Genomic DNA, 27,749 nt, shown 5'->3' on the forward strand with positions numbered 1-27,749 from the left:
TTCTGCACTTTCCCGCGTCAGGAGGCTATTCTCATAGGGCTGCACCCTCCAGTAGTGGGGAGGGGTACCACCTAAACAAACTCATCCAAGGGTTGTGGGGGAGCTACCAAAGACAATACTCCCAGAGACACATCTGGTGCAGTGACTGACATACTCTACCGCTGGCCGCCAGGACCGGAGTGTGCACCCCACCTGCAGGTGTGCAATCAGTGGAGGTACACCCTGGCAGAAGAAGTACTGCAGGCAACAGCCCGCCTGCATAGAGAAACTTGTTTGCCCACAGCGGGTCCCCCCCCCCTTGCCCCTCTGAGCAACAGACCTGGCCTCCTAGCGCCACCAGTTTCAATTTGTAGAAGACCAAATCTGAGGACTGAGGAGAGCCAGAGCTACGTATAAGGGGAGGGTCACCGCCTGGGGTGACGAGATACATACTTTGACCCAGGACCAGCTGGACAGCCAGCAGGAGGACACTCCTCCCCCCCCCCGGCCTAGGGGCCCTGAATCTATTTAAACTACACCACAGTTATCCAGAGGACGTGAGCCCTGTGGGAGGTGGACAGTTCATGATTTGGAAGGGGGCCCTGGCTAAGTTTCCATTCTAGGCTGGGGGACGCAAGGATGGAATCCCGAGGCGCTCCTTCATACTCGACGGAATTGGGCACTATAAAAATAGGGGAGATAAGAGGGGTGAGGATGGACATTGGGGCCAAACTGGCTGATCTCACGGCCAAAGTGACTACGCTGGAGGACAGAATGGATGGGGTTGAGGACAACCAGACATCTAGAGAGCTCCTGGAGACACAGATGGAGGTGAGATTCACGGAAATGCCACGCAGGGAGGAGGTGCTCTGCTTCACAGTGGACAACTTGGAGGATCGGGAGAGAAGAAATAATCTACGCTGTTTCGGTCTGGTTGAAGCCGAAGGGGAGACCCTGTTTAGTCTTGAGGGCAAGATACAGGACATAATAAAGACATCCCTTGGAGCCGACGCTGGCGATGAGGTTGTGATAGACAGAGACCACCGAGCAGGGGTGGAGGGGCGGGGATAGGAATGAGAGTCCTCCGTTCGGTTTTGGCACGTCTGCATTACTATAGAGATAAAGCCAGAATCATGGCGAAAGAGAAGGGTCGCCAAGAGATACAATACGGAGAGTCCAAAATGGCCCTTTTCCAGGATCTTTCAGCCCTTACGTTGCTAATGAGGAAAAAATGCGGGACCCTCACCAAATGATTACAAGGAAAGTGGGTCAGGTACTGCTGGGGTCATCCCTTCTACTTAGCTTTTGAATGGGAGGGGGAGAGGCACCATTTGGTGACTGAGGAAGACATCCAGAGAGTCACGGACGACTTGCTGGGTGGACATGGGGACCCTTACAAGGAACAGTGCGATGGAGAGCAGGATCCCACCCTTGATCCCAGGGGCCCAGACTCGGCCAGAGGGAAACTTATAGCGAGAGGGGTCCGGAAATCCAAGAAAGTTAAATGCCCCTCTGGTGCCTTTGGAGACACTTGAAATGTGTTGCCATTAGTGTACGACTGAGTTGCATATCAACACTCCCCTTGTTGAGTCCGCAGGGTTATGCTAGTGTCAGTTTATGCGATGTCCTGAAGATGGTTCGAGTTAAATGGACAAGGGGGACATGGGGGCTCTGTGGTGGGTGTGGGGGGGGGGGTTGGGGATGCATTCCGAGGCTATGGGGAATGCATTGAAAAGCCCGGACCGACCTGCGTGCGAGTGATAATCCCTTTAATAATATATCCTGGGGCCGGGGGGAGGGAGGGTGGAGTCCCTGATGGTTCGTCGACCAGGCGCAGTTCGACTGGGAGGTAAAGACGGATGCCTCAGTTCGGAGGGAGGGGTTGGGGGGGTGGGAGGGAAGAAGGAACAGGGGAAGTTAAGCAGGCAAAGCCATGGATCTGCAGTTTATGGAAGGCCTCGAGCCAAACAAGAAGCATGGAACACTTAGAAGACAGGGCAAGGAAAGGTGATGGTTGAGGGACGGGTAGATACGCTGAACGTCAAGTGTTTGAATTCACAGAACAAACTGTCTCTCACTAGCAACATGTGCCACAAACAGAAATGAGTGGTCCTGGTCTTACAAGAAACACTACCGGCAGGGGGCAGAATCAGTGATAAAGGGGAAGGAAATTGGCAGAAACTTTTGGGCTTCCCATAAATCTTCCAAAAAGGAAGGGGTGGGCATTCTATTGGGCAAGTTATTCCACCTTATAGATATAGAGACCAAGAGGTGTTTTCCTGGGAATCAAGAGCACATGTGAGGGTATGCAGATCACGTTGGCCACCCTTTGCACACCCAATGTAGGACAGATTAAGTTTCTATGCCCAGCGTTCAAGGTAATGGATGACTCGGTGGAGGAAGCCATGATCCTGGGCGAGGACTTCAATCTGATAGCCGACCCTCAGCTAGACTGGTCGTCGGCAAAGGGGGCAGAGACGGAGGGGGTTACAAAGGACAACCTAGCCATGAGGGAACTATTGCAAGAATATTACTGGGTAGACGTGTGTTGTAAATCGTGGCTGGGCCCGGGAGGATACACTTTCTTTCCTCCCCCCGCCGCATCAATCATACACGAGAATCGACCTTCTATTGGTTTCGGAGGATGGTGGGGGTGAGGTCAGAGTGCCGAGCGTGGAAGCTGTCATGTGGTCGGACCACAAGTTGCTAGTGGTAGAATGACTGCCGCAGGCCATAAGTCACTATCGGTGGCGATGCAATTATACCCTATTGAGAGACCAGGTATTCAGGGAATTCCTCAGCAAGGAAATAGAAGCCTACTTTGAGATCAATGATGATGGGGAGATTGGTATGACGGTGTGGGAAGCGGCGAAGGCCACCTTCCGGGGCCTCCTTATTTCGGAAGGATCCCGTAGGAAGCACAAAAGGGCATTGGTCGAGGGCAGGCTTCGTGAGGAATTGAGAATTATGCGGGCACAACTCACCCGAAAGGACATGGATAGAGCGGCTCTCCTGGTGGAAATCAGGGACAAAAGACAAGTACTGCATGCAGTTCTAATTGGGGAAGTGGTCAAGAAAATGAGGTATACGCAGCATAGGTACTACAAACAAGGAGACAGAGTGGGTACCCTATTGGCACATAGGACGAGGGGCTGTAGGATGAAAAGGAGAGTCGGAGGTATCCAAGACGGGGGTGGGAAGGTGTGTAGAGGGGTTGTGGGGGAGGTGGCAGAATCTTTTGAAGATTTTTATAAAGAGCTCTACGCTAAGCAGGAGTGGGAGTCGGTAGAAGACATCCGGAACTATCTGGCTGGGCAAACCCTCCCCAAGCTTACAGTCACAGAAAGGGAGGCCCTGGAGGAGGAAATATCAGAGGAAGAGGTAAGGGACGCTATTAAAAGGCTGAAGACAGGGAAGTGTCCGGGGAATGGGGCGGCTTCACGGCCGACTTATTTAAGCAGTTTCAGACAGTCCTGGTGAATCCAATGGTCAAGTTGTTTAATCAGATTAGGGGGCAGAACACAATTCCTCCGACATTCCTTCACGTGTGGTTGATGGCGATGTCTCTTGATCTGGCCCGGATGAGCCAGTCGTTCAAGTAAGGGTAGACGTGGATCCCTTGCAGTGGTAGATGGGCCGCCACCAGAGCCAGGCACTTGGTGAAAACTCTGGGTGTCGACTTCAGTCCGAAGGGAAGGGCCTTGAATTGGTAATGCTTCCCTTGAATGACGAAGCGTAGAAACTTTCGGTGACCTTTGTGGATGGACATGTGGAAGTACGCATTCTCCAGGTCCAACGACGACAGAAAGTTTCCCTCTTCTAGTTGTCAGAGCATGTGTTGAAGAGTGACCATTCTGAACTTTTGGAACTTTATGTATTTGTTCAGTCGTCGTAGGTTGAGGGTGGGACTCCAGCCCCCATACTTCTTTCGTACGAAAAGTACCTTGAAACAAGCTCTATCGCCCCTTTCCCTCCAGCAGCAGCTGAGGGACGTAGTTTTCCTGCCGGGCCACCGGGGGTATTCAGGGACATTTCCGTTGGAACTATAGTGCGTGTCCGTGGGCGAGAGCATCCAGCACCCAACGGTAGGTGTAGATGGTCTTCCGCACACTGATGAAGTTTGACAGCCGGCCACCTACCAGGGTGCACAGGTCGGGGTCCGATGTCCAGGCCGGTTCAATCCGGTTTGGAGGTGCGTGCCGTCTGTGTCCGCCTTGATGACCTGGAGGGATTCATCCACAGCTTTTCCAAACAGGTTGTGCCCATCAAAGGGCATGTCCAAAACCTTTGCCTGGACCGCCTGCCTAAAGTTGGTGGACCTGAGCCAGCCACGACTTCGAACTCAGATGCCGTTTCCCATCTGGCGCAACCCCACGTCCACAATGTCCATGACCACCGTGATGGCATGATCCGATGCCACCTGGTCTTCTTGAAGGAGTTCCAAGGTTTCAGGGGCTCACTGGCGGTAGGGTAACATTGCAGGTGGATGGGAGGAAGTCACAACAGTTTGGACATAATGCAGGGCCAAGGCACCTTTATTTCAGGACATTACTTTGTATTATGTGCAGGCAGATGGCTTGGAGTGGTCTACAGGGACTCAAGACGCTCTGCAACGAGAAAAGGGACAAAGAACTAAATTACCCAGAAGGCTCACGCACCCACGAGCCTCCCGGACCTTCCAGGACAAAGCCCAGCCAAACGCGCATGCGCACGAAGATCCTTGCTTGTGCTACTGACTGCCAGAGAGAGAAGACGTGTGTCCGATGGCTCCTGCAAGCTTCCAACTGCGGGGCCGTACCCAGTCTGTGAATACTGCAGGCCCCACCTGTGATAACAGATAAGTGCACTTGCTAGCAATTTTAACTATAACGGAGGAACGCCAGCAGCGTTAGGGTTCTCTGGGGAGGGAGCATTACGTGCAGGCTGGAAACTAAACAAACGCAAGCCGCGTTCAGGCCAAGAAACTGGGACTGGAGCACAGTGGTGCTCATAGACGAGAGCTATTTCCGATGCACCAGCAGAATTAGAGTCAGGGCACTGGCACCATTAATTGGCTACATTCGCATGCTGTAGGCCGCCTGTGGTGAGGTTTGCTGATCTGTAAAAGTACGGTTAAGCGTTTTCACAACGTTAGCTCATATTCTTGTTTCTTAAAGCTAGTGTGTGGTTATGCAGTTCAACAGCCACTGCATAGTATGTGAACAGAAGCAGAAGGATATATGCTAGATATGTAAACTGAAGGGTATGTGTTTGTAATACTCGAAGGACAGAACCAGTGGGTAAACTGGTTGTGGGTTCAAGCACCTACACGCTAGGTAAGAGCGTTTAAGGGAACGCATTAGAAAATCTTAATGCACATCGTGCCAGGTGTCAAAGCAGAACTATAAGGGCTAAAATGGCCAGGCAAAACAAGGCTTTGGAGGCATAGTGTGCATGTGTAAGTGCGCAGGAGTGTGGGTGGTGCATCAGCAACCTCAGGAACCCCCAGGAGGGGCAACAAGGCAATCCTTTCCCTATAAACTCCTTACCTCTCCCTGACCCTCAATCCGGTTTCCTCATCACCCCTTACCTATCCAATCCAGCGGATCCTAACCCTCTTTCCCCGGCGGGTTGCAGAGGCCTGTGATTGTGTACACTCCGGGCACCAAAACCTAACGGAGAGGCAGATGTACGTGCTACCTCCACGCAAGACCAAGAAACCTGACACAAGGCCTCAACCCGCTTGTCGTCAGGGAGGAAGCGTAGGAGCTAGCTTAAACCACAGCTCACGGTCGTATCTGGCTACGATGGCGAGGGGGCGTTGGCAGCCTTGATCGTGGTCGCCGCAGAGTAGATAACCTTCCTACCCATCAAGTCCAATTTCTTCTCCCCTTGCTGTCCGTAGAGGTGGATGAAGCAGAAGAATTCGAGCCCATCGATTTCTTCCTGGTGGACGCTGAGACAGTCTGGCAATGGTTGAGACCGTAGGCACTTGGGTGCAGAGTCCGGCACCCTGTACTTCTTGTCCAGCCGGTCTCTTTGCTGGGGCTGTAGAAGGATTCATCAGAGCCAGCCCTTCTTCTCAAACATTGTCCAGTAAAGGGACCAAGTGGATGGTCTTCCTCTTCGCCTCTCGGCGCTGATACAAGAAGCCTTCCTTCTTTTCCTCCAGCGTTAGCTGGAAAAGCTCTGCAGCTCGGAGATCATTGTGTGGAACAATCCTATCTCGTCTGGAAGAGAGGCTCTGGGCAGAGGCGACAGGAGGTCTCCCATCCCTCCGTCGTCATCATCATCATCTGTGGCTGTCGTCGCCGTGTCAGATTCCATCTCCCTTGGAGAGGGAGGGGCAGTGGAGAAGGGTGACATGGAGGCATCAGGTGTCTCCTCTTCTTGGTCGGTGGTTCCCCCGATGTCAATGGGGCGGTCTGGCACTGGCGCCGTGGGAGGTGCGGGATCGCCGGTATCATCCTCTGTAACTCGGACACCAGCGAGTTGAGGGCCGAGATCATATCCAGAGCAAAGTCTCTAGGAGGACTCTGGGGAGCAGGAAAAGGGCCTGGGCCCCCGTAGTCCTGGGGTCCATCATCGCCTCCATCAACTATTCCCCGTCGTCGCCCTCGTCGTGGGGCGAGTCCCTGGGCCCTCCGTTGTCATCGCCCTCTTGGACAGAAACAACCTTGTCCTCTTCACCCAAAGAAACCTATGTTTGGTGAAGGCCTTCAACGTCCCTCGCCCCCTTCTCTCCAGGTCCGGGGGGGTCTATCTCAGGCTGAGGTCCGGCATCCTATCAGCGGGCACATTTGAAGCCTCACTCATGGGAGGAAGGGTCTGCCCCTACGGTCTGCCCTTATGGCCTTTGAAAGCGACACCACCACCACCTCAAGGGAGGGTGAGGATTTCGCCTGGTGCACATGGACCTTCACAGTGAGGCCGGACCGCTTGTCTGGCTTGCCCTTCACAGCCGAATCGGAGGTCTTATCCAGTTTCGTCTATTCCTTAATGGCCGGATCGCACCCTTTGTTTTTTTTGGCCGTCTCTGCCACGGGTAGGCTGGACACCGTACTCTCTTTGGCCTTCTCCGGTCTGGCCTTCTCTGGATTCTACCGTAGCTTACCCGGGTTATCCGACTTTCTCTTGGATGAGGAAAAAAAGCGTTGACTGGAGATTGACGTAGATGGAGATGATGGCCGAGCCCCGACCGTTGCAGGACCCGCAGCAGCAGCAACCCCGACGGAAGCGGACTCATGGCGCTTGGGCTTGTGTTATGCACCCATGGGTGGGGCGCCCTCAAAGGACTTAGAAGCCCGCTCAGCTTTCCCGTATCTGGCATGCCCCTGGGTACCACAGGCCTTGGCCTGCAGCCACGCTTCCAACTGGTGATGTCGGTCCCTCAACACGCGCTGCGAGAAGCCACGGCAAAATGCACAATCTTCCTCCTTATGCGTCAGGTGCAGGCAATACAGACACTGGGAATGCTTTTTGTCCATGCATACATTCCGCTAACCGCAGTCAGAGCACAGCTTGAAGAGGGAAGGGTTGTCCTTTTCGTCCGACATGATCCACGCGGTGCAGGCCTAAAGAGTCTTCTGGAAGCCTCCAAAAAGAACACTCGACAAAAACAGCCCTTGAGGGGCATTGAAAAATCAGAAAAATTGGTCCCCGTTAAGCAGAAGGATGATTGATGGAGCACACAGGCTCAATTTACCGAAAAATTGAGTTTAACTCTCAAAAAGCGAAAAATGCAGCAAAAGCTCAAAGAGCAAAGCACGAGGACCCAAACACTAGAACGTGTGGTAAACATCTGAAGATGGCTGCCACAGGAGGGGCTGAGGTAGAGGGCAGTCATTGGTTTGGGGCAGTATGACCCAGAGCTCAGTGATTGGTTGTTAGGAGAAAGACAGTCCAGAAATGGAAAAGAAACTGATTTTTTTTTTACCGAGGATTCCCAGCCTGACGATTAGGAATATTCATGAGCATGTGAATCCATGCCAGACCTAATGCTGGAGAAACTATGTTTACACAAGGAATGTCTTAAAATACTTAGATCACTTAACCAGCACACAGATTCTTTTCAAAGGGCACTGCTTAGTTGGTAGTTGCTTGTGGTACAATTGTTACAGAGTTTGACACCAATGACAGTATCGGTATGACCTCACACTCGCGTTAAGACAAAGATATACAGTAATTTATTTCATTAGCAAAACCACATAAGATAAGGGAGACATCATGGGTTGGGTGGAGCGGCAGAAAATGCACCCCAGTAACGCTATTACTGATGCATTACCGCTCTGCCGAAAAACAAGTTTTGGCGGAAAGTGGGAGATTAACCTGTGGCTTTTGCTGGAGGGAGATCTTGGCACTTCCCGCCCATTTGCAGTGCTATTACCGCAGCGCCAAGAGCGTCACAGTAATACCATCCAGAATATCCCATTGGGTCCAAAGGACCACAATGGGAATGGGGCCTTACCGACTCCCAGCCCCCCCTCAGCAACTCGCGATCCGGCGCAAATAGCTCCGGACCGAGTTGCAGTAATGCAATTCGCATTGGCATTATCCCAACAGGATTCCCGTATGCGAGCGCCTGGTTAACTGTGTGGTTTCCACCCAGTTTTCTTCTTTAAGGTCACGACAGAACCAATATTATTTTAGGAAGGAAAAAGGTTGGTAACCATACAGTAGAAGAGCTTAAGGCTCTAGAGGCAGTTTCTGAACAAACTAAAGATTTAAAATTCTGTTCCCAACTATGTAAAAGAATGTTCTGAGAGACGCAAAGTCTTACGAAGCAGTAGAACAGCAAAGGTTCCTGTGGATACTTTCAGTCTCTACATAAGGATGCTAGAAGAGTTAACACAACGATGGAGAACCTGTTTGTTAGGCAAGAGTTTGTATGCAGTACCCTTTGGCACCACTACACACAACTAGGAATACAGGTGTAAGCAAAACCAACCTTTGGTATAAATCTGTACTACACAGTTTTTGGTAGCAGAGCTGAGAAGCCAGGCTTATCTCAAGAGGGAATGTGAGCTGTAAGGATGTTACACAGAGGTCTACAATCACAGGTATTCAAATAAACTCACACAAGGTTTTTTAGTTAAGCACTTATTAATTTATTCAACAGTCAGTTATAAAAACATTCACTAGAAGGAGGCAGTTAAATATACATCAATACACTTCAATACTATACTCGTTAAGTTTCTGAGGCATTCAAACTACTTTGAAGGAGGAGCAAGAAGGAATAGGTTCAGAACATAAAAGAATTACAATTTCCTAGACAGTGCAGATACTTTGAGTTCACCAGAAGAATCAATTCAATTCAATAGGCTAGGTCAAAGTCAAAGGGCTAAAGTCTTGGAAAGGTAAAAACCGTTCTGGCAAGTAAACGGTAAAGTCTCTGTAGAAGTTCTCAGAAGTAGTTTGTAAGCAGAAGAATTATACGTTGGGTCACAATCTGATTAGGCCTTCTAGTTGCGAAAGTTTCAAGCACTTTCACCGCGAGAGGCAAGTACTCTCAGTCTCGATTCACAGTACCTTTCAAATGAAGAAAAAGATGCAGCTGAAGACTTCTGTTCCTGGCAGTTCCTGCAGATCTCGCTGTTCCTGAGCTTCTGTCGTGGAGACAAGAGGGAGGACGTTGGGGGACTCCTGCACTGCACGGGGACTGGTCGAAAAAGCGGATACTTTGCAAATCTTCAATTCCGGTAGCTAAAGTAAAGCACACAAACTTGTGCCCCTCTCCCTGGTTATTCGATTTCCTGCAGCACACTAACGAAAATACAACCAGCTCCGAGAATGGTATCCAGGTGGCTTATGGGTCGAGTTGATTGGTCCCACCAACTAAAGGGAGAAGTCGTCCATGCAGGGCTTCGCTGTCGAGATGAACTTAGCGATTCAGACCTGCAGCAGGGCTTCACCAGGCAAACCAACGGTCCAGGAGTTGCAGCAGTCATCCTCTTCAAGCTCGTGTTCGGTTCTTTCGTTCCACTGGTCGACTCTGCCTTCCAACCCAATAGACTCACCTTTTATCCAGTTTCCTCCCATTCCTCCAACTCACCCAGCAGGGTGGCTGTCCTTGCCGGACAGTCAGCCAGCCAGCCAATCACGCCACAGTGCATTTGGCTCTCCTAGGAGACTAAGCACAGTTTCGGGCACCTCTCTCACTTCCTGCCCATCACAGACACTCGGACGCCAGAGGTGGTCTTCAGTCCTGAAGCCTGCCAAAGGTGATGAAACAAAGGGACCAAACCTGGTTTGATGCGCAGAGCAAACTCTAGAAGGACCTTTCCATAAAGAAATGTCAAAAAAAGAAGACCGGGACCTGTTTAAACAAAGGGGGCTCAGACACCATCTTGAAACACATGGCTCCCGCAATTTAACGCTACTGATGTTAGCGGACGGGAAAAATCATGATAGTTCGTTGTAAAACCACTGCCACCAGCCATTTCGAGAGGGAAGGGTAGCATTCGACTGCTACATGAGTATCTAGACACAGGGGATACTAGGTAACCCCTCCAGGACTCTATTGTAAGATAGGGTGTGCTGGGTCTAGGAATTTAAAATAGACTAGTAAAGTCAATTTCTCTTTACTCAATCTGGGAAACAGTAGGTTATCCCAGAGAAGGCATTTAAACCTTGGGAAAGCCTTAAAAGGTTTCCCTGTGCCACTGCACGGAGGGTGCTGTATGACGCATATGAAATGATGATGCCTATGGAGTTGTCTAAAACCCCATAATCATAGAACACAAGAGTAAAACACATTTCAAAACACATGAGAGAAGAAAAAGGGTCTCACTCTCTCCAGTTAAAAATATCAAGTCCACAAAATCCAGCAAAGTTGCTGGGGGTCTGTAAGGTGAAGGGAATTAGCACATTTTTGAGAATTCTCCCCAACACTGTTAGTGGACTCACTAAAGTGACAGTCCGACAGCTTGGGTCTGAAGTATGAGTGGACACCCTGGACACCTCTTCACGCACCCACTCGAGTGACTTCTTGGTTAAAAAAGTAAGCAATACCTTTTCACCCCACAGTAGGCTCGAAAATATGTTCATGGCTGGATTCTCCTCTGTGCAGCAGCAACGGACCCAGTCTCCTGATTCCCCGGTCTGGTGGCGAGAGGAAGGACTCTGAATGGGATGTCTCAGCAGCAGTCGCGGGATGGGACCTCTGCCATTGATTTCTTAGTCTTCTATGGTCAGTCTGTGGTTTTGGTGCCTTTTTCTCAGCACCAACAAAGGATGCGATTCGCCCTGGTCAATCTTTTTTGATTCCTGGAGTCCTGCACTCTGGTGAGGGGACTTGAATGAGTCTGATCGGGTCTCGGGAGGCTCACCTGGAGCTCAAGGATGGACTATTCGGCCGCAGCAAGAGGTTGCACTACAAATGGGTCGGAGGACTCCTGTTATGGACAGTCTGCAGCTCTGGAAAGCCACAGCACCTCGGGAGAGGGCTCAGATGGTAGTTTGTCTCAGGGTTGGTTGTTTCAACCAGCCAAAGGGAATGAGTTGTCCTCTTCGGAGCTCCTCTGTCGCATAGATAATGGGGTCAGGAGTCAGCAGTGGTCACTTCACGATGTTCAAAGGGTCTGCAGGCGTCTCTGCTCGTCTTCTTTTTCAGTTACTTCAAGTTCCAGTTGTCGATTTGCCTTTCACTTCAGGCACCTCACCTTTTTTCAGTTTCAGCACACACTCCTCTGCAATTTATCTCTCTCAGCAGATTACAGATAGGGGCAGGTGGATGTACAATCAGGACAGCCAGCCCCCCAGTAGGCACTAGTTCCACTCAGACAGACTCCTCCCCCAGACACATTGGAGCCTAGGCAGGGACACCCAAGTGCTCCTGTGAAAGGCAAAACACACACAGCCCTCTCCCTCCTAGAACGGTAGAAGGGCTAACAAAGGACAACCACACTAGGTGACCATATTGTGCACAACCGAGTCTGACCACAGCCTGCGGTAAAAGAAAATAGCACATTAGTTGGTAGAACACTTCCACCACCACCAGCCATAACCAGAGGGTTGTCTATGGGACTGGAAAGTCTCATCAGAAGAGAGAAAGGTGATACTGTGGAACCCCTGAGCACACCACATGGTGTGTGCTAATCTCTCATAGTACAACGTTTTAGGAGGGATACAAAAAAACCATCTATCCTTAAGAACAGTAGTAAGGATAAAGAAAGAATCTCAAAGGAGAACCCAAAGGGTTCCCAGCAACACTGCTCATAAGGAGCAGTGTGCCGCTAAAGTAAAATACAGATGCCTTAACCCTTTAAGTGCCACCGACGAGCCGGCTCGTCAGTGGAAAGCGCTCCAGGTTGCCACCGACGAGCCGGCTCGTCAGTGAAAAGCGCTCCAGGTTGCCACCGACGAGCCGGCTCGTCGGTTTTGGCACTCTGCTTTGCTCGATCCCTGCAACGCAGGGATCGAGCAAAGCTGTAATCCAACCCCTGGGCTATGTGAAAGGGAGGTCCCCCCTCACTGTCAAGGGGCTGGATTACCTTCAGTTTCACGTCGGCGTGAAACTGAATGTAAAATCACTACAGCAGCCATTTTCGGCTGCTGCGGTGAAGAGAGAAGATAAGAGACCTTCTTGCTCCGCCTCGATCTCCGGCTGTATTTCAAGCAGGAGATCGAGGCGGGTATCGTTGGAAAGGGGAGATTTGCCCCTTTACAACGATACCCATTGTGTGGCATTGCTGCCCGCGGATCGGGCGCAGGGCGCAATCCGCAGGCAGCAATGCCACCGGATCAATACAGATCAGTTTGTGACGCGGGGGGAGGGAGGGTGCTTACTATGTAAGCTCCTTCTCCCCCATGGCCCCAAAGCATGGGCCACAGCGCCAGAGACCCCTGGGGGCAGATGATCACTGCCCCCAGGGGTGAAAAGAAAAAGAAAAAAAAATTCGAGGGAAGGGGGGAGGTGGGTGGGGGTTTGGGGCCCTGGGGCCCACTAGACCACCAGGTATATGGCAAAAAGTGGTGTCCTTGGAAAGGGGAGGTTCTCTCCTTTCCAAGGACACCATCTACATGAGGCATTGCTGGTCACGGATCAGCGCAGAGGGCTGATCCGTGACCAGCAACCCACTTGGACCACAATGGATCCGTTTGTGGGTTGGGGGAGAGGGGGGCTGCTTCAAGTAAGCAGCCCTTTCCCCCCTCCCGGCCCCCAAAGCATGGGGGCACATGCATGTGAACCCTGGGGCAGATGGTTGACCATCTGCCCCCAGGGAATGTAAAAGAAAAAAGAAATGATGGGAAAAGGGGGTGGGGGTTGGAAGGCCACTAGCCACCATGGATTTTTTACTGAATGAAAGGGGGGGGGGGCGGAGTAAAAAGGGGAGCATCTGACCCCAGGGAGGGATGCATGGGGTGCCCACCCTCTGACGCCAGGGAGGGATGCATGAGGTGAGGCCCTCTATTTGGGGTGGGGGGGGAGAGGGCCACCCCCGTTCCAGTAGAACATTTGCCGGCAATGTAGGCTTCCCCTCAGCCCCCCCCCTAAAAAGCAGCCTACGATTTTGTTTGTTTACCCAACTTCGCTTGGTGCAGATGGCCACATTAGTGTGCCAATCTGCCCCCAGGGTGTCCAAACCCTACTGCCCCATCTATTGGGGGTCCTGCCCCACCTTTTGTGGTGGCCCTCTCCCCCCCACCTCAAATGGCTGGGGGCGGGGGGACACCTCATGCAGCCCTCCCTGAGCCTCCTAGGAAGGGCTGCATGATGTGCCCCCTCCCCCCTCCGTTCGGTGTGGGTGAGTAGAGGGCCACCACAAATGGTGGGACAGGCCCCCCAATAGATGGGGCAGTAGGGTTTGGGCACCCTGGGGGCAGATTGCCACACGAATGTGGCCATCTGCGCCAAGTGAACTTGGGTAACCAAAACAAATACAAACGCGTAGGCTGCATTTTAGGGGGGGCTGAGGGGCACCCTAAATTGGCAGCGAATGATGTACTGCAACGGGGGGTGGCCCTCACCCCCCACCCCAAATGGAGGACCCCACCAACAGTTAGCTAGGTTGTCCCAGGCCAGCCGAGGTTAGAAAGTCGAGGCTTTACTGTCACCCCGAACGATCTGTCGCAAGGGAAGCCAGGCGGGACGCAGTACCTTAAGTGTGAAGGAAGCTCCAGCGGGGGCAGTTGTTCCTGGCAGCGGGTGAAAGTCGGTGTTCCGTCCAGAGGAAGAGGAGGTCTCGCCGTGGAGGAAAGATGAAGGTCGTTGCACTGCCAGGGAAGAAACCAGCCGCGGAGTTCTTCGTTTAAAAGGTACTACCCTTCTCTTCGCGGTAGTGGTAAGCCGTGGTATTCCGGTTGCCGGGGTGCTTGGCACGGGCAAGGCGGCCACGAGATGCTCCAGGAAGGTGAAAACAAGGCACAACTGGTTATCCCCACCAGTCAAAGGAAGAAGACTCTCCGGACTGGAGATCTCCTCTGTCGTCGGGAAAAGTGGTGAGATGGTTCAGCAGGGCTCCACCGGTGGTGTCGTCGTTGCAGGTCGGCTCAGCTTCTCCATCCTCGGATTCTTAGGTCCTGTGGCGACTTCTGAGGTTCCAGTCCCCAAAGCCTTGCTTTTATGCAGCAAACCCCCATTCATTCAGCCTAGCTGTCAATCAAACATGCTAAGTGGTAAGCCGGCCGGCTCACCACTTGGGCCAATCACACAAGAGTGCGACTTGAGTTGCCAAGGCGACTCAGTCCAGGGTGCCTAAACCCCCTCCCACACCCCCTGTGGTACCCAGACAGAGTGGCACCACTTTTGGAGGTTTCTGTGGAGAAGCCAGCCAAAAAGTGGAACAAAGGGCTCGACTTGGGTTGGAGTCACAGAAGAGAACACAAACGCCATTTTAGAATCGAGTTCTGGCAAAAAAATACCAACCGGTGAATTAAAATTAAATAAATAAACCGGCGGTATGTTCGAGGCTATAGGAATTAAATAATTAAAGTTGGTTGCCTCGAACAATGGGAAAATCCCATAGAGATATATTTGCGGTCGAATATAAAAAGTAGTATCCACTGCCACCAGCCAAAACTCGATCAGAGGGGACAGAGACGTGCCCCCTCGAACAACAGACCCCGAGGCAATCGAATTGCCCCGACCAGTACGTCCACAATATGATGGTTTGTACTGGTTTCTGTTCATAATTTGGGACTAGTAAAGCCAATGGTGACTTTACATGCCCTGCGAGACAGTAGTCAGTCCCAGGGTATGGAGTCTATGTTTGGGGGTCGCAACAACACCACTGGGTTACGGCACGGAGGGTGCTGTGTAACCCACATCAAAAAAACATGAGACCCTATGGAGTAAAAGACCCCATAGCCCATAAAACACATGGAAAGACAAAGGAACACCTCAAATCATGTCTAAGAGTGGGAGAAAAAGAGTCTCACTCTTAGCAGGAGAAAAAAAATAAACCCCAAAAATCCAGCAAAGCTGCTGGGGGACTCACTAGGTTTGGGAAATTAGCTTTTTCAGAGAATTCTCCCTAACAAAAACAATGACGAGATATGGAATCCCCTCTTTCCAGATATAGACACAGCCCTCCTTCCCTCTGCCTTTATCAGCTATGTCCACTCATGCCCCATCTTTCAAAGCCGTAAAGGCCAACCAAGTACTGAGAAGAGCAAGAGGCAACTAGAAGCCATGCACACTTCCCATCACAAACACCACTCTAGTACTGCGACAAAGAAGAGAGGTGCAAGATCATGCAGTACTGGCATGTCCCACTAATCGGGCTCATTATAGCCAGGCAAATAAAGTCAACAGCGCACACTTCAAACCCCTTAATAGGGCTCTGGTTTATAAAAGAAGCAACCACGTGCAAATATGGAGAGAATCCGCCGTGTTGGGACACGACCAGGAAGTCGAGACGCCAGCAACAATCCCGGGAGAACTGCAAGGGGGACTTTGCAGGACGGAAAGCCTTCCTACTGAAAGGCGGACAGCATGTGCTGCCAACAGGAGAGGAACAAGAAAAGCTGTAGGTTTCCAAGCCCGGGTGCTGCTGGAGCAGCGGAAGCCACCGGGACCAGAGAGGATGCGGGCCGTGTGTGAAGCAGAGAAGCCAGTATGTGTGCAGAGACCTGCCCGCCGAACTGGCAGACTGTTTCCCATTTGGGGAGAGGACAAGGGGAACAGTGGAAGCCGCTGGGAGGAGCTGCGATGCACCGGTAAGTGTCAGGACACTGGAGAGACCGGAGCGTTCCAAAAGGGACCACAAATAAGTAATGGTACGTGAGCATAAGTAAATGCTACATCATATTGATTACCGATTTGGATGAAAAGTGCTATATGAATGAAAGCACATCCTATTGAATACTGAACTGAATGGAATGATATGATATGGCATTTGTAACGCGCCTATACACCAGTGTTTCAAGGCGCGAAAACTGCTGGAAACTGCTATTTTGATACCAACAAGAAATATTGAATACCAAATGAACATTTGAAAGTTAAACTGACATAGTGAATGTCACACTGCGTGCCAGCAACTTTGTGAACAGAACGAAAGCATAGGGCAAGAAGAAACACTTCAGTATTTGAACCACAAATGTGAGTGTTAAGGAGAATTCCCAGAAATGTGCTAATTCCCTTCTGCCGTAGTGACCCCCAGCTCTTTTTGCTGGACTTTAGGACTTAATTTCTAACCTGGAGAGAGAGAGACCCTTTTACCACTCATGTATTTTTCTGTGATTTGGTATTAGTTTCTTTTGACTTTGGAGTCTGACAAACTCCATAGGCATCATCTTTACATTGTGACACACAGCACCTTCAGTGCAGTGACACAGGGAAACCTCTTATAAATACCTTCTCTTGGTGAAACTACTGTTTCCAAGAACAGTGAAGTGAAATTGACTTTACTATCATTTTGTAACTTTCTAGACCCAGCACACACTATCTTACCATAGGGTGCTGGAGGGGTTACTTAGTAGGTTTTGTACGATCGGACCAAAAAAAAAAAAAAAGGTCTGACTGTATAAAATGACTGATAGGTGCTACCACCAAAGGTTCGAACACCAAAAGTTCGAACGTTTGGTGGCAGCATTGCAGGTAAAAAAAAAAAAAGCAAAACACAAGGACTGCGGGGGCTGCTGGGGTGTCCCCGCAACACCCCGGTCACTATACTGTGTGGCATAGTGAGCGTGGGTTGCGGGGGACACCCCTGCAGCCCCCGTAATATGTAAGTGTGTTCGCATGAGAAAGGTGAAAACTTTTGGTAGTTCAAACCTTTTTCATGCGAACATTAGTATCCCCATGGCCTAGTTTCTTATGTAACATTTTTATGTTACCCTTTCTACAATTAATGGCTGCTGGCAGTGGTTTACTTTTACCTATCATTGTGTGTTTTTACCGCGGGCTGCAATTGCAGGTGCACTAAGACCCATGGGGGCCCTTTTTGTTAAAACGGCCCCGGTCTTTTTTTGCCATTTCGTGTTGGAATGATCCTTGAGATGGTTCCATATAATAATGTCCCTGTGAAAAAGTTGTCGGGTTCTGGCGACATTTTCCTGGCTATCAAAATTCTTTCCCCAAATACTCTAAGAGCAGTATAATTATGTATTATTACCTCCAGTCCTAGAATATTTGGGGCAAGTGTTTGATAGCCTGTAGGGTGCATCATTAAAGCTTTTTTTTTCTTTTCAAAGTCGCCTGCCTGATGACTTTTTTCACGGGGACATTATTACCCGACACCCTTGAGATTGACTCTGCGTGGCAAACCAGGTTTGGTCCCTTTGTTTTGTTTTTGGCGGGATTCACTGGTAAAAAGGCTGCTTCTTTCTCCAGCATGTCTGGCAGGGCAGGAAGCGAGGGAGGTGCCCGAAACTCCCTCTGCTTAATCCCCTTGGTTACAGGAACGCACCCTAAGGTGATAAGCCAGCCGGCTGGCTGTCCTTGAAGGACAGCCACTCTGCTGTGTGAGTGACAGCTAGGCTGCGAATGAATGGAAGAAACCTGCATAAAAGGCGAGGCTTTTTGCTTGGAAGGCAGAGTCAACCACTGGACGAAGGAATCTGAAGAGCTTGGAAGAGATGCTTTTTTGCAACTCCTGGACTGTTAGTTTGCCCGGTGAAGCTCTGCTGCATTGCTGAAGCTCAGACTTCTCCCCTTGGTTGGTGGGACCAATCAACCCCAAAGTGAACTTGTCCGGACATCCTCTCGGAGCTGACTGTACTTCCATTGCTTTGCCGGGGAGAGGAACACTAGATCGAGTGCATCGCTTTTAAGTCGAACCCGAGCTCCAGGAAGATCCTCCGGACGCCCTTGAAGCAGTAGTGACCAAGCCTGAGCCACCTCAACAGAGTGCTGGACCCCAGATGCGAGGAAAGTCCATTAAGGAATCGGAGAACCACAGTGGTGCTGTTTGCGAGAGCCACAAGGAGCTGAAAACGCAAAGTGCCGCTGAGCTGAGGTTTGCCCATTGCTGCTGCCAACCTTCCATTCGTAGTGTAGGAGTCCCCAGACTTCCTCCCTCTTGTCCCCACAACTGAGGCCCAGGAACACAGGACCTGCAGACCTACGCAGGAAGAAATCAGCGGTATCCAGTTTTCTTCAAACCAAAGGTATTGTAAAACTAAGGGGACTTGTCTCTTGTTGTGTAGCCATGCTAGCTCTCCGTTGAGACTTGCCTGGGTTTCCCTTGCAGAGTTGCTTGCAGCTCCGTCCCTCACAAGCCTCCCAGCTTGTGGCCCTACAGTGATTTCATTTTCTACAAACATTTCTAAAGAAATTGTGCAATACTTTTTACCTATCTGCAAGAAGTGCTTCAGCTCACCTAGACTTTTGCTAAACTAACATTGGCTGTCCGGGCTCCCTGAAACACTCTTCTTACCTCTGACTTTGTGCTTTGCCTTTCCCCCAGGAAAGGGTTACATTACTTTGCATTGGAGGGTTCAAAAAGTAATTAGCTGCTTAATATTTGTTAACTATTGTTTTCTCCCTCTAAAACTTTTCCTTTGATCTCCCACTCAGTATTGCTCTAAATGTGCCAGTGATAAATCAATCTCCACAGTGTCCTAGTTATTTAAGTCACATGAGGGAGTAGGAAGTGTATGTGTGCCATCCCCGATGGGTATCAACTGATTTTGTGAAACAGTGTTTATTTATTGAAGTATATTTTGTGTTATACGATTGCTCCCTTCTAAAGAATGCTTATTCAACTGACTGTGAAACTAATACATAATTGTTCAATCAAGAAACCTAGAGTTTAAGTGTTGTCATTGTGAAACTCTATCACAACCTTACAGCGCACATTGACCCCTCTTGAGATAAGCCTGGTTGCTCAGTCACTCTACCAACTTGCGGAGTACATGCTTATACCAAAGGCTGGGTTAACTATTGCCAAGAGGACAAGGCTGGTGCAGTCTCCCACAGGGTACTGCATACAATCTTGCCAAACACTGAGGAAGATTGATGAGCGTGTCGCAAAGCAAAAGACTGATGCAGAAAAGGGTTGCACTAGCCAAAAAGGAAAGCCAAGTGTGGAAAAGCCAAAGCCCACAGCGAAAGGGCCTGTGAAGGGCTAACCAAATCGGAGGGGGAGACTTATGGTGGTGGAACTTGTAATGGGTGGAACGTTTGGTCTGACAACTGCACCTAGACCAAAGAGCTCTCTGCTATGAAGATCAAAGACATTCTAAAGCAGATGAATGGGGTTTCTGGTTGCATGGCCTGTGATGGGAGGACCATTTGGTCTGATAACTGCGCCAAGACTGGGGATCCCTAAATGATGATCAGCAAAGGACACTGAGTAAACCACTGAAACAATATTGAAATCTTGGGGGGGGGGGGGACCCTGGGAATCAAAGGATCCAATACATGTCGTCTTGAGGAAGGGAACCACAAGGTCCTTTTTTTGTGTGAACTGTGCATTATTGAACATGGGGAAGGGAACCTCAAAACCTGGTTTGAAGATGGATGACCTAAACATCCATTGGAACTGTAGAGCCTGAGAGGAAGCCCAAGAAGAACTTAAGCTGTGAGCAGATTAGACTTTACTTTTGAACCCTGTTTTGTTGAGAAGAAACCCCACACGTTTTTTTTCTAGATGTGAGGGCAAGCATAGGTTTTGACACAGAGAGCCTCATTACGAGTGAAGCGGAACGTGTTAACGGGCTCCGCTAAAGGAGGCGGACCCGTTAAACCCGTTCCGCCTCATTACAAGCTCCCCTCGCGGGACTCGGTAAGCAACACCTGGTCAAAACAGGCGTCCTTACCGGGTCCAGCGAGGGGAAGAGGGAGCAAACAACTGGCCGCTCGATATCGGCCCGTTGTTTGCTCCCTCTCCCATTCCCATTGAGCCCTATGGGGACTCAGATGGGAATGGGGAAGGTCCGGGCCCGGGTTCCTGGAGGGAGGAATTGCCGGGCTCTCCAAACTCAGAATGGCCCGGTAATTCCCCATTCTGGGAACCTGGACCCAGACCCGATTTCAGTGGCAGCCTTGCCGCCAATAACGGCATGGCTACCGCCGAAGTCGTAATGAGGCCCAGAGACTTTTTGATTTGGACTTAGATACAGACTTCCATCAGATTTCTTTAGGCAGGCAAAATCCCTACCTTAGTTATAAGGGCAAGTTAGGCCTTACACCATTCTGACATTTTAATAGAGTTCTTTGAAACTTGAATTCCGATTTCTGTCGTCTCTCTTGATACCATACCTGTCTCAATGGTCTCAGGTGGAGACATCAGATAACATGACCAATGAGACGACCAACCCTTACACATTGCATACACAGCAGATTCCCCTAACCAATCCCACCCTACCATAGGTTTTTGTAAACCAAAGTGTAAATGTGACATCAGTTGTGACATGTTTTATATTTATAACCCGTTGTCAAGCTCAAGACTGATGAGAATGCGGAATTTTTCTTATGTTCATCGCTGTCCCCGTTTTATAGATTGTTGCTAAAAAGGCCTTTGTCATTTACATTGACTCTTCTGTTTTTGGGCACGGGATTTGCCACCGATCTGGCCTGCTCACAACCACATCAAGTCAATTCTAAAAGGAGGTGCATAGTATCCAACACGAATCCAGAACTACATTCGTACAACTTGCAGAGCTCTTTCTCGGAAAGTGCCTCAATCTTGCAAGACAGTTTGTCCATTGTTCATCAATCCTACCTTTGGTGGCAGTTTGAGAATGTCCAGGCAAATCCTCCCAGCAGTGTCAATATTTGGATGGTAGATGGGGGTCAGAAATCGAATCTTTGGGGGTTCAAAAGGATATCTGAAAGCAAATCAAGCAAAGAAAATGATGAACTCTGACAGCAAACTGAAGTACTGCTGCAATCTTGTGGCTAATCTGAATACGGCAGCTGAGAGTGTCCGATATCAACCCAAAAACAAGCACTGTACGTCAATAACGTAATTTCTGCTATGTCTTTTTTGTTGCAACGTTTGTCAATTAGTTTTCTGACAAGAGTTATTCCATAGTTTAACAAAAAAAAAACGATATATATTGCATTTAACTTCAACCCAACTCAACTATCCCGAACAGATATAACATGGTTGCACACAAAATGTGGTTTACATGTTGAAGGCTCGGCACATCTGTAAGTCTGAGACTAAACCTGAAGTAACATTGGACTTTAAAGAGGATTAGCTACAGATTGTGACCAATTCCCCAGCCTCGCTCTGCGGATGCTTAGGAGCGTGGCCCTGGGCCAGGTGCTTCCCGACAAAGTAGATAATGGGCGAGGAGCAGTATGGGATGATCTCCTGGGCACACACACTCCATCCAGGTCAACTGGTGGGAGACGTTCATTGTAGTGCTCTCAGTGATTGGCCAACATAAAAAAACTAGGACAGGAGTTTGCCTCATTTAATATCGACGGGAATACTATCAAAGTCTCCAAGGAGATAAAAACCCTTGGTTTCTATTTGGACTCTACACTGTCTTTTGACAAACAGATAAAAACCCTAAACTCATCCACGGCTTACACCTGTAAGTTGCTAAGAGTAGGCAAACCTTCCCTCTCGGATGAGAGTTGTTCGATTCTGGCCAGAGCCTTAATACTCTCCAGAATTGACTATTGTAATACAGTGGGGCCAATAAAACTGCCATCCCGAAGCTCCAGATATTACAAAATAATGCCTTAAGAGCAGCCCTAGGTACTGATAAAAACTCATATTTCATCCCTCAGACGTCAACATAAATGGCTATCTACAGGTAACAAAATCCAGCTTAAGACGCTGTCTCTGACTCACAAAGCCCTTAACAATGCTGCTCCTAGTTACCTTTCAGATAAATTCCAAAGATGAATTTCTCCTAGACCAACTAGAGCTAGTAATACCAACTGTCTTACTATACCTAGATACAGGCTCACCACTATCGGTGGCAATAGCTTCCCGGTAAAAGCAGCGAAACTATGGAACACAATTCCTCAAGACCTGCATAGGGACCAAACTTTCCCATCCTTTAGGAAAAATGTCTCGGCCGACCCTTAGTCTCCTACCCCTTCAGGCCTTTCACTCACTATCCCTATGTCACGGCATGTTACCATTGAATAACATGTGGAACTTGCTCCACCTGTGAGTCTAACTGCTACATGATAGTGTAACATACTGTAATTTGTATATTTGAACATTGCTTACTACTGAAATGTATATGTTTCTATTCTACCTGTGAGTCTGAGGGCTCCACAGAGTGAATTATCCGTAATTTGTATATTTGTATATAATATATATTTTTGTAACTATATAGCTTCCATATTTGCAATTTGAACTGTGCTCTGCATCTACTGTAATTCCCATTATATTTGTATATCTCTGTATACTGTATAACTATGTAAGCCTTGCATCTTCATATTGTTGCGCCCTATTACCTCCGGATCTGGAGCGCGTAATAAGTGAATAAACAAACGAACGAAACACTGTGATACAAGCCAATGGCCTTCGCCACTAATCCGGTTCTTCCAGGAACAAATACAAAACCAGTTCACACAAGTTAACGATGATGCCCTTCTGGCTGGTTGTTCAGTTAGCTGTCCAATTATATGCTGAATCTCCCTCCACTGTGAGACACAGCACTTTTTACTGGATTTGTTGATTTGTCAATATTCCTAAGTGAGTGGGGACCATTTTCCCCCCACTCACCCTTTCTTTTACTCTTTTTATGGGTGTCATTTTTCTGACTCATAATTAACTTTTTAATCTATACTTTCCTTTAGCTTTTTGGGCATCTATGTTTTATTATTTCAGTACAAAGCACTCAGTGCAGTGTTACTGGGTTGCCCCCTTGTGCTTCCTTATGTATTTTCTATTGACTTACCTTGCGGAACACATGTTCTCATGGTTAGAGGGGGATTTTCATCCCCTCTACATTTTATATTGTGAGACCAGTACACCCCACCTTATGTGGAGAGCTGGAAAAATGCATGGTATCCCTTTTCTCAGTGCTCCTGTCACATTTCTGTTACAGTGACAGGATTATTGTGGCAGTGGACATCCTTTACTGGCTTTTGTGTAATTATTACTCGCAGGCTGTCAAACCAGGTGCAATAATTCACAGAAGGGTCACCATTCTGCAAGAATGGGGTCTTTTCTTTATGCGCCATTTTTAGTGTGCTTGTCCTGGGTGGGGGAGATCCTGGTTGAAGTTGTGTCTTCGGCAGGAACCTTTTTTGTAGCCCACCAAGGCTCTAGAGTGTCTGAAGCAAGGAAGGGAGAAGTCCATAACTCCACTCACCTGTCCTCTGGTGTGCCTTTGAGAAACCAGTTCCCACTGAGGGGTTGGGGGGGCTGGGTGTACTGATTGGGCAGCCACCCGCCCCTTTCGGGAAACTGCAGGGATAGTTTGCAGAAGTTGTGTGTGGGTTCATGTATATCTGGCCTGAATCTGGAAGCTGAAGACAAGTCGACCACTGGAGGTGAATTATAATTAATTATAATTGTTATTTTTTTTCCGAAGAATTAACAGAACACTGCTCTAGCTACTTCGAGCTACCAGAGATGCCTGCTATGCAACCGCTGCCTGTGCTGACCCCTTCTTTCGTGCGACATAGTCCTGAAGAAGACTCCAACCCCTAAACTGATGAGACCGACAAGTCTCAAGAAGACCTGCATTTCGGACCACCCCACAAAGCGTTGTTCCTGGGCAGCAAACTGTCAATGCGCTGGGACCTCGACCCAGAGTGCTGTACAATGTCTTTCAAAGTATGAATCCCGCTGAAAATTTGGTGAACTCCTGCTGGACCCCTAGAAGCAAGATTACACTCATTGTGGTCCCCTCAGAGTGCTGGACCGAGATAGCAAGGCAAATCTGATCAGCTGCGTCCTTCATTTGGTACCTTGAAAAGGGAACCAAATCCACAGAGCCACGAGAAGCACCGAAGAATCTTTTGTTGAGAGCCCATTATGTTGTTGGCTGCAAATTTCCGATCCAGTGTCCTTTCTTTTGTCACCACGACCAAGAATCCAGAGACCGGGTCCTGTGTTGCTGGATCGTGAAGTCATCCGTCGGGAAAGCTCTTCACTGCTGAGGTACTGTGCAACTGAGGGAAATACTTACCTAAAGTGTTGTGTCGCTACTGTGTGGCTGAGTGGGTGATCCGTGTGTTTGGGAGTTCGCCCATACCGTTCACCCAGGCCCAATGCTGGAACACATCTAGGAAGCCTTCAACTAGGTCCCTCCATAATTTCTACCAACTCTAAAGTCTGTACTTACTTGTTGGAGGAGAAATCCTCTGGAATTCTGACTTTCGTGCATCTGAGCCTTATCCGGACCTGCCTACTGTTGGTAATTGGACCACTACTGTCCCCCTTCTGCCTCCGAGATCACCGTTCGGTAAAAATTAGTGCAGTCCAACTGGTGTGGGACTACAAAAGACATCTCTTGGTATTAGGTAAGCCACCTTTTAATATAGGCCTGTACTACACAAGTGGTCGTGTGACTGAGCAGTCAGTCTTTTCTAAGAGCTGTGAGCTGTAGAGCTGTGCAATGAAACCAGTAAATACAAGTATCCAATTACACAAATAAAAGTGATATCATAAATTATGTATTTATACAAAAAGATATTTAAAGCATTCTTTAAAAAGCATTAATTAGCTGTAACATGAATCCCAAGGTAGCATTTAATTCAAAAAGTGAACATTAAAGCAGGTGGTTAATTCATGTGTTAAACATTGCAGCAGCCGGATGTGACGTAATTTGAGGTCGGTATAACATTTATATAGCATCACCTTTGCAATATTGTGCTTAAGGAAGGACAGGTTAGGGTTAGGACAGAACAGACTGATAGGTTATTAGTCAATACAAATGGAGTTATATGGGAAACTGGATTCTGTCTCCTCCCCAGTATTTTGTAACACAGCACAAGCAGAATCTATTTTAGTAGGTTATTAGAACAGTTAGATTCTACCAGAGGGATGCAGGCAGTCTATTATCCCAGCATTAAAGTGTTCAACATTTACAACATGTAATGGAACAAGAACTGCCAAAGCCAATAGGTTCAGAAGGAGGCCTTTAAGAGCCAGGATAGCCAAACTCAATGGACAAAGGCAAAGTGCTGATGCTCTTCTTAGAAGAATGTTCTCATTCAGCGTTTTGGAGTAAAGTGCTATATAAACAAAATAAATACAAACAGTGTTCAAAAGAGAAGTCACAGCAACTCAAGAGGATTAACCTTTACAAGCTGTAAGGCCAATGCAGGTAAATTGAGGTCAACGTAGTGTAGGGTTAAATCGCACTCCCAAAGATAGGAAGCACCCCTAAATGGCAAAAGGATAAAATACCCCAAGCCCCACAGTATCTTTGAAATAAGAAAGTGTTCTAGCTGGTTGACTTCACGATGCAATGCAGTCGACCCTTGGTCCTATTCAAGAAAAAGAGAGAGAAAGAGAGAGAAAGAGAAAGAAAGAGAGAGAAAGAGAGAGAAAGAGAGAAAGAGAGAAAGAGAGAAAGAGAGAAAGAGAGAAAGAGAGAAAGAGAGAAAGAGAGAAAGAGAGAAGAGAGAGAAAGAGAGAGAGAGAGAGAAAGAGAGAGAGAGAGAAAGAGAGAAAGAGAGAAAGAAGAGAGAGAGAGAGAGAGAGAGAGAGAGAGAAAGAGAGAGAAAGAAAGAGAGAAAGAGAGAAAGAGAGAAAGAGAGAAAGAGAGAAAGAGAGAAAGAGAGAAAGAGAGAAAGAGAGAAAGAGAGAAGAAGAGAGAAAGAAAGAGAGAAAGAAAGAAAGAAAGAAAGAAAGAAAGAAAGAAAGAAAGAAAGAAAGAAAGAAAGAAAGAAAGAAAGAAAGAAAGAAAGAAAGAAAGAAAGAAAGAAAGGAGAAACTATGGAGCAATGCATTTCCATCGATTCAGGAGCTCTTTGTGGTTTTGGCACCTTCTTCTCAGAGCCAACCAAGCAGGAAATCCTTGGTTAGGATTTCCTTGATCCCTTGTTCCTGGACTCGGTGAGGGGACACTGGACATCGATTTCTTGCTTCTGCAGGGTCCTCTGGATGCCCACGAAGATCTGGCCTGGGAAGACAATGCACTCACAGGTGGTCGCGCTACCCCAGGTAATGGGCTTCTGCAGCCTTGAAAAGTTGCAGCATGTCAGGGGGTAGCGCCAAAATAAAGTTTGTCTTGCGGCTATGTCATCCCACCAGCCTAAGGGAGGAAGTCGTCCATTATGGGTCTTCCCTGTCTATTTGAAAACGGGCTCAGCACAGTTGCAGGGCTTCACTGGGCACTTCGCGGTCCAGGAGGTCCTGCTGGCGTCTTCTCTCACCTTCTGCTCCGGATGTAAGGATATTTGTACCGCGCACCATCACCACCGGAGTGGTCCCCTGGCGGCTCTGAAAAAGAGAAAGGGGCGGAGGGGGAGAGTTAGTGGGAATAAGCTGGAAAAGCGCAAGAGAGCAGAGATGTGCTGTTGGCGGCCTCAGCCCGGTAACTCACTTGGCTGGGCTTGGGGTGTTTTACGGTCGGTAGTAGTTCTGTGCTGTTGTGCGAGTATATGTGTGGTTTGTTTTGTTGTTGCAGTTTAGTGAAGTTTGTGCGGATTGTTGTGATCTAGGCTTGTGGATGTGTTTGGTTAGAGTTTGAGAGGTCTATGCAGAGGGGTGAAATTGTTAGTGGATTGGTTAATTGGCATTGCTGTCTGGAAGCGAGGTGCTGTTACTCACCGCTCCGTAAGCAGGTCAGGAAGATGGATAGATGACCTTGGAGACGAAATGTGTACAGGAATCGATATTCAGCCTCCAATTCCAGCTCCCCTGAGTACAAGACTCAGGCTTCCTCAAAGAGGGGCTCTTCTTTACAACGTACCTCTCTGCTGTTTCGATTGGAACAGGCAGAGGTGTCAGTTGAATAAAAGAGCAGGGGAGAACACGCACCTCCAATGCTGCAAAGGAACACAAAGATATTAAACAGTGCTGAGTGGAACAATAAGCAATCAAGCAACAGTAGTGGACAGAAAATCCCTAGGCAGGGAGTGGAGTGGAGCTATCCTCGGGATGGACCTACAAGTTAAGAATTAAACCCAATGAGTGAAAATAGTCTAATGGACTCTTCCTATAGAGTTTTTAGCCAAAAAACAACAGACCTAAATTGTGGGACTCTCAAGGATTAACAATGTCCAGGATTGGAGAAAACGACAGGATAAAATAATAAACAGGTAAGTTAGTACAGGGAAGTAAACCCGGGCGGCAGGAGCGTCGCGCTAGAGCCGGGATGATGCAAGATCAGGAAAGCGTCAATATGCACTTTGAAAATAAGTTCACCAAGTATTGTAATCCAATAAATGTCCCAAAATCCAGTAGAGAGAAATACCAACAGAGCACTAGGTAATTGAGGTACAATAGTCAAAGATGGCGCTGGCAGAATTACCA

At 48.6% G+C, this 27,749-nt stretch overlaps 1 protein-coding gene across 2 annotated transcripts in view; it reads right to left on the minus strand.

The window, feature by feature from the left end:
* Positions 1-27,749, minus strand: part of UBE2T (ubiquitin conjugating enzyme E2 T) — a 275,752-nt gene that overhangs the window by 138,268 nt on the left and 109,735 nt on the right. For both annotated transcript variants that reach the window (XM_069633600.1, XM_069633601.1), the window contains exon 4: positions 21,066-21,171. In XM_069633600.1, the coding sequence (XP_069489701.1) occupies positions 21,066-21,171 (106 nt within the window). The remainder of the gene's footprint in view (positions 1-21,065; positions 21,172-27,749) is intronic.

The sequence above is a fragment of the Ambystoma mexicanum genome, chromosome 13, assembly GCF_040938575.1.
Source record: "Ambystoma mexicanum isolate Mex_15411 chromosome 13, UKY_AmexF1_1, whole genome shotgun sequence".
NCBI lineage: Eukaryota > Metazoa > Chordata > Amphibia > Caudata > Ambystomatidae > Ambystoma > Ambystoma mexicanum.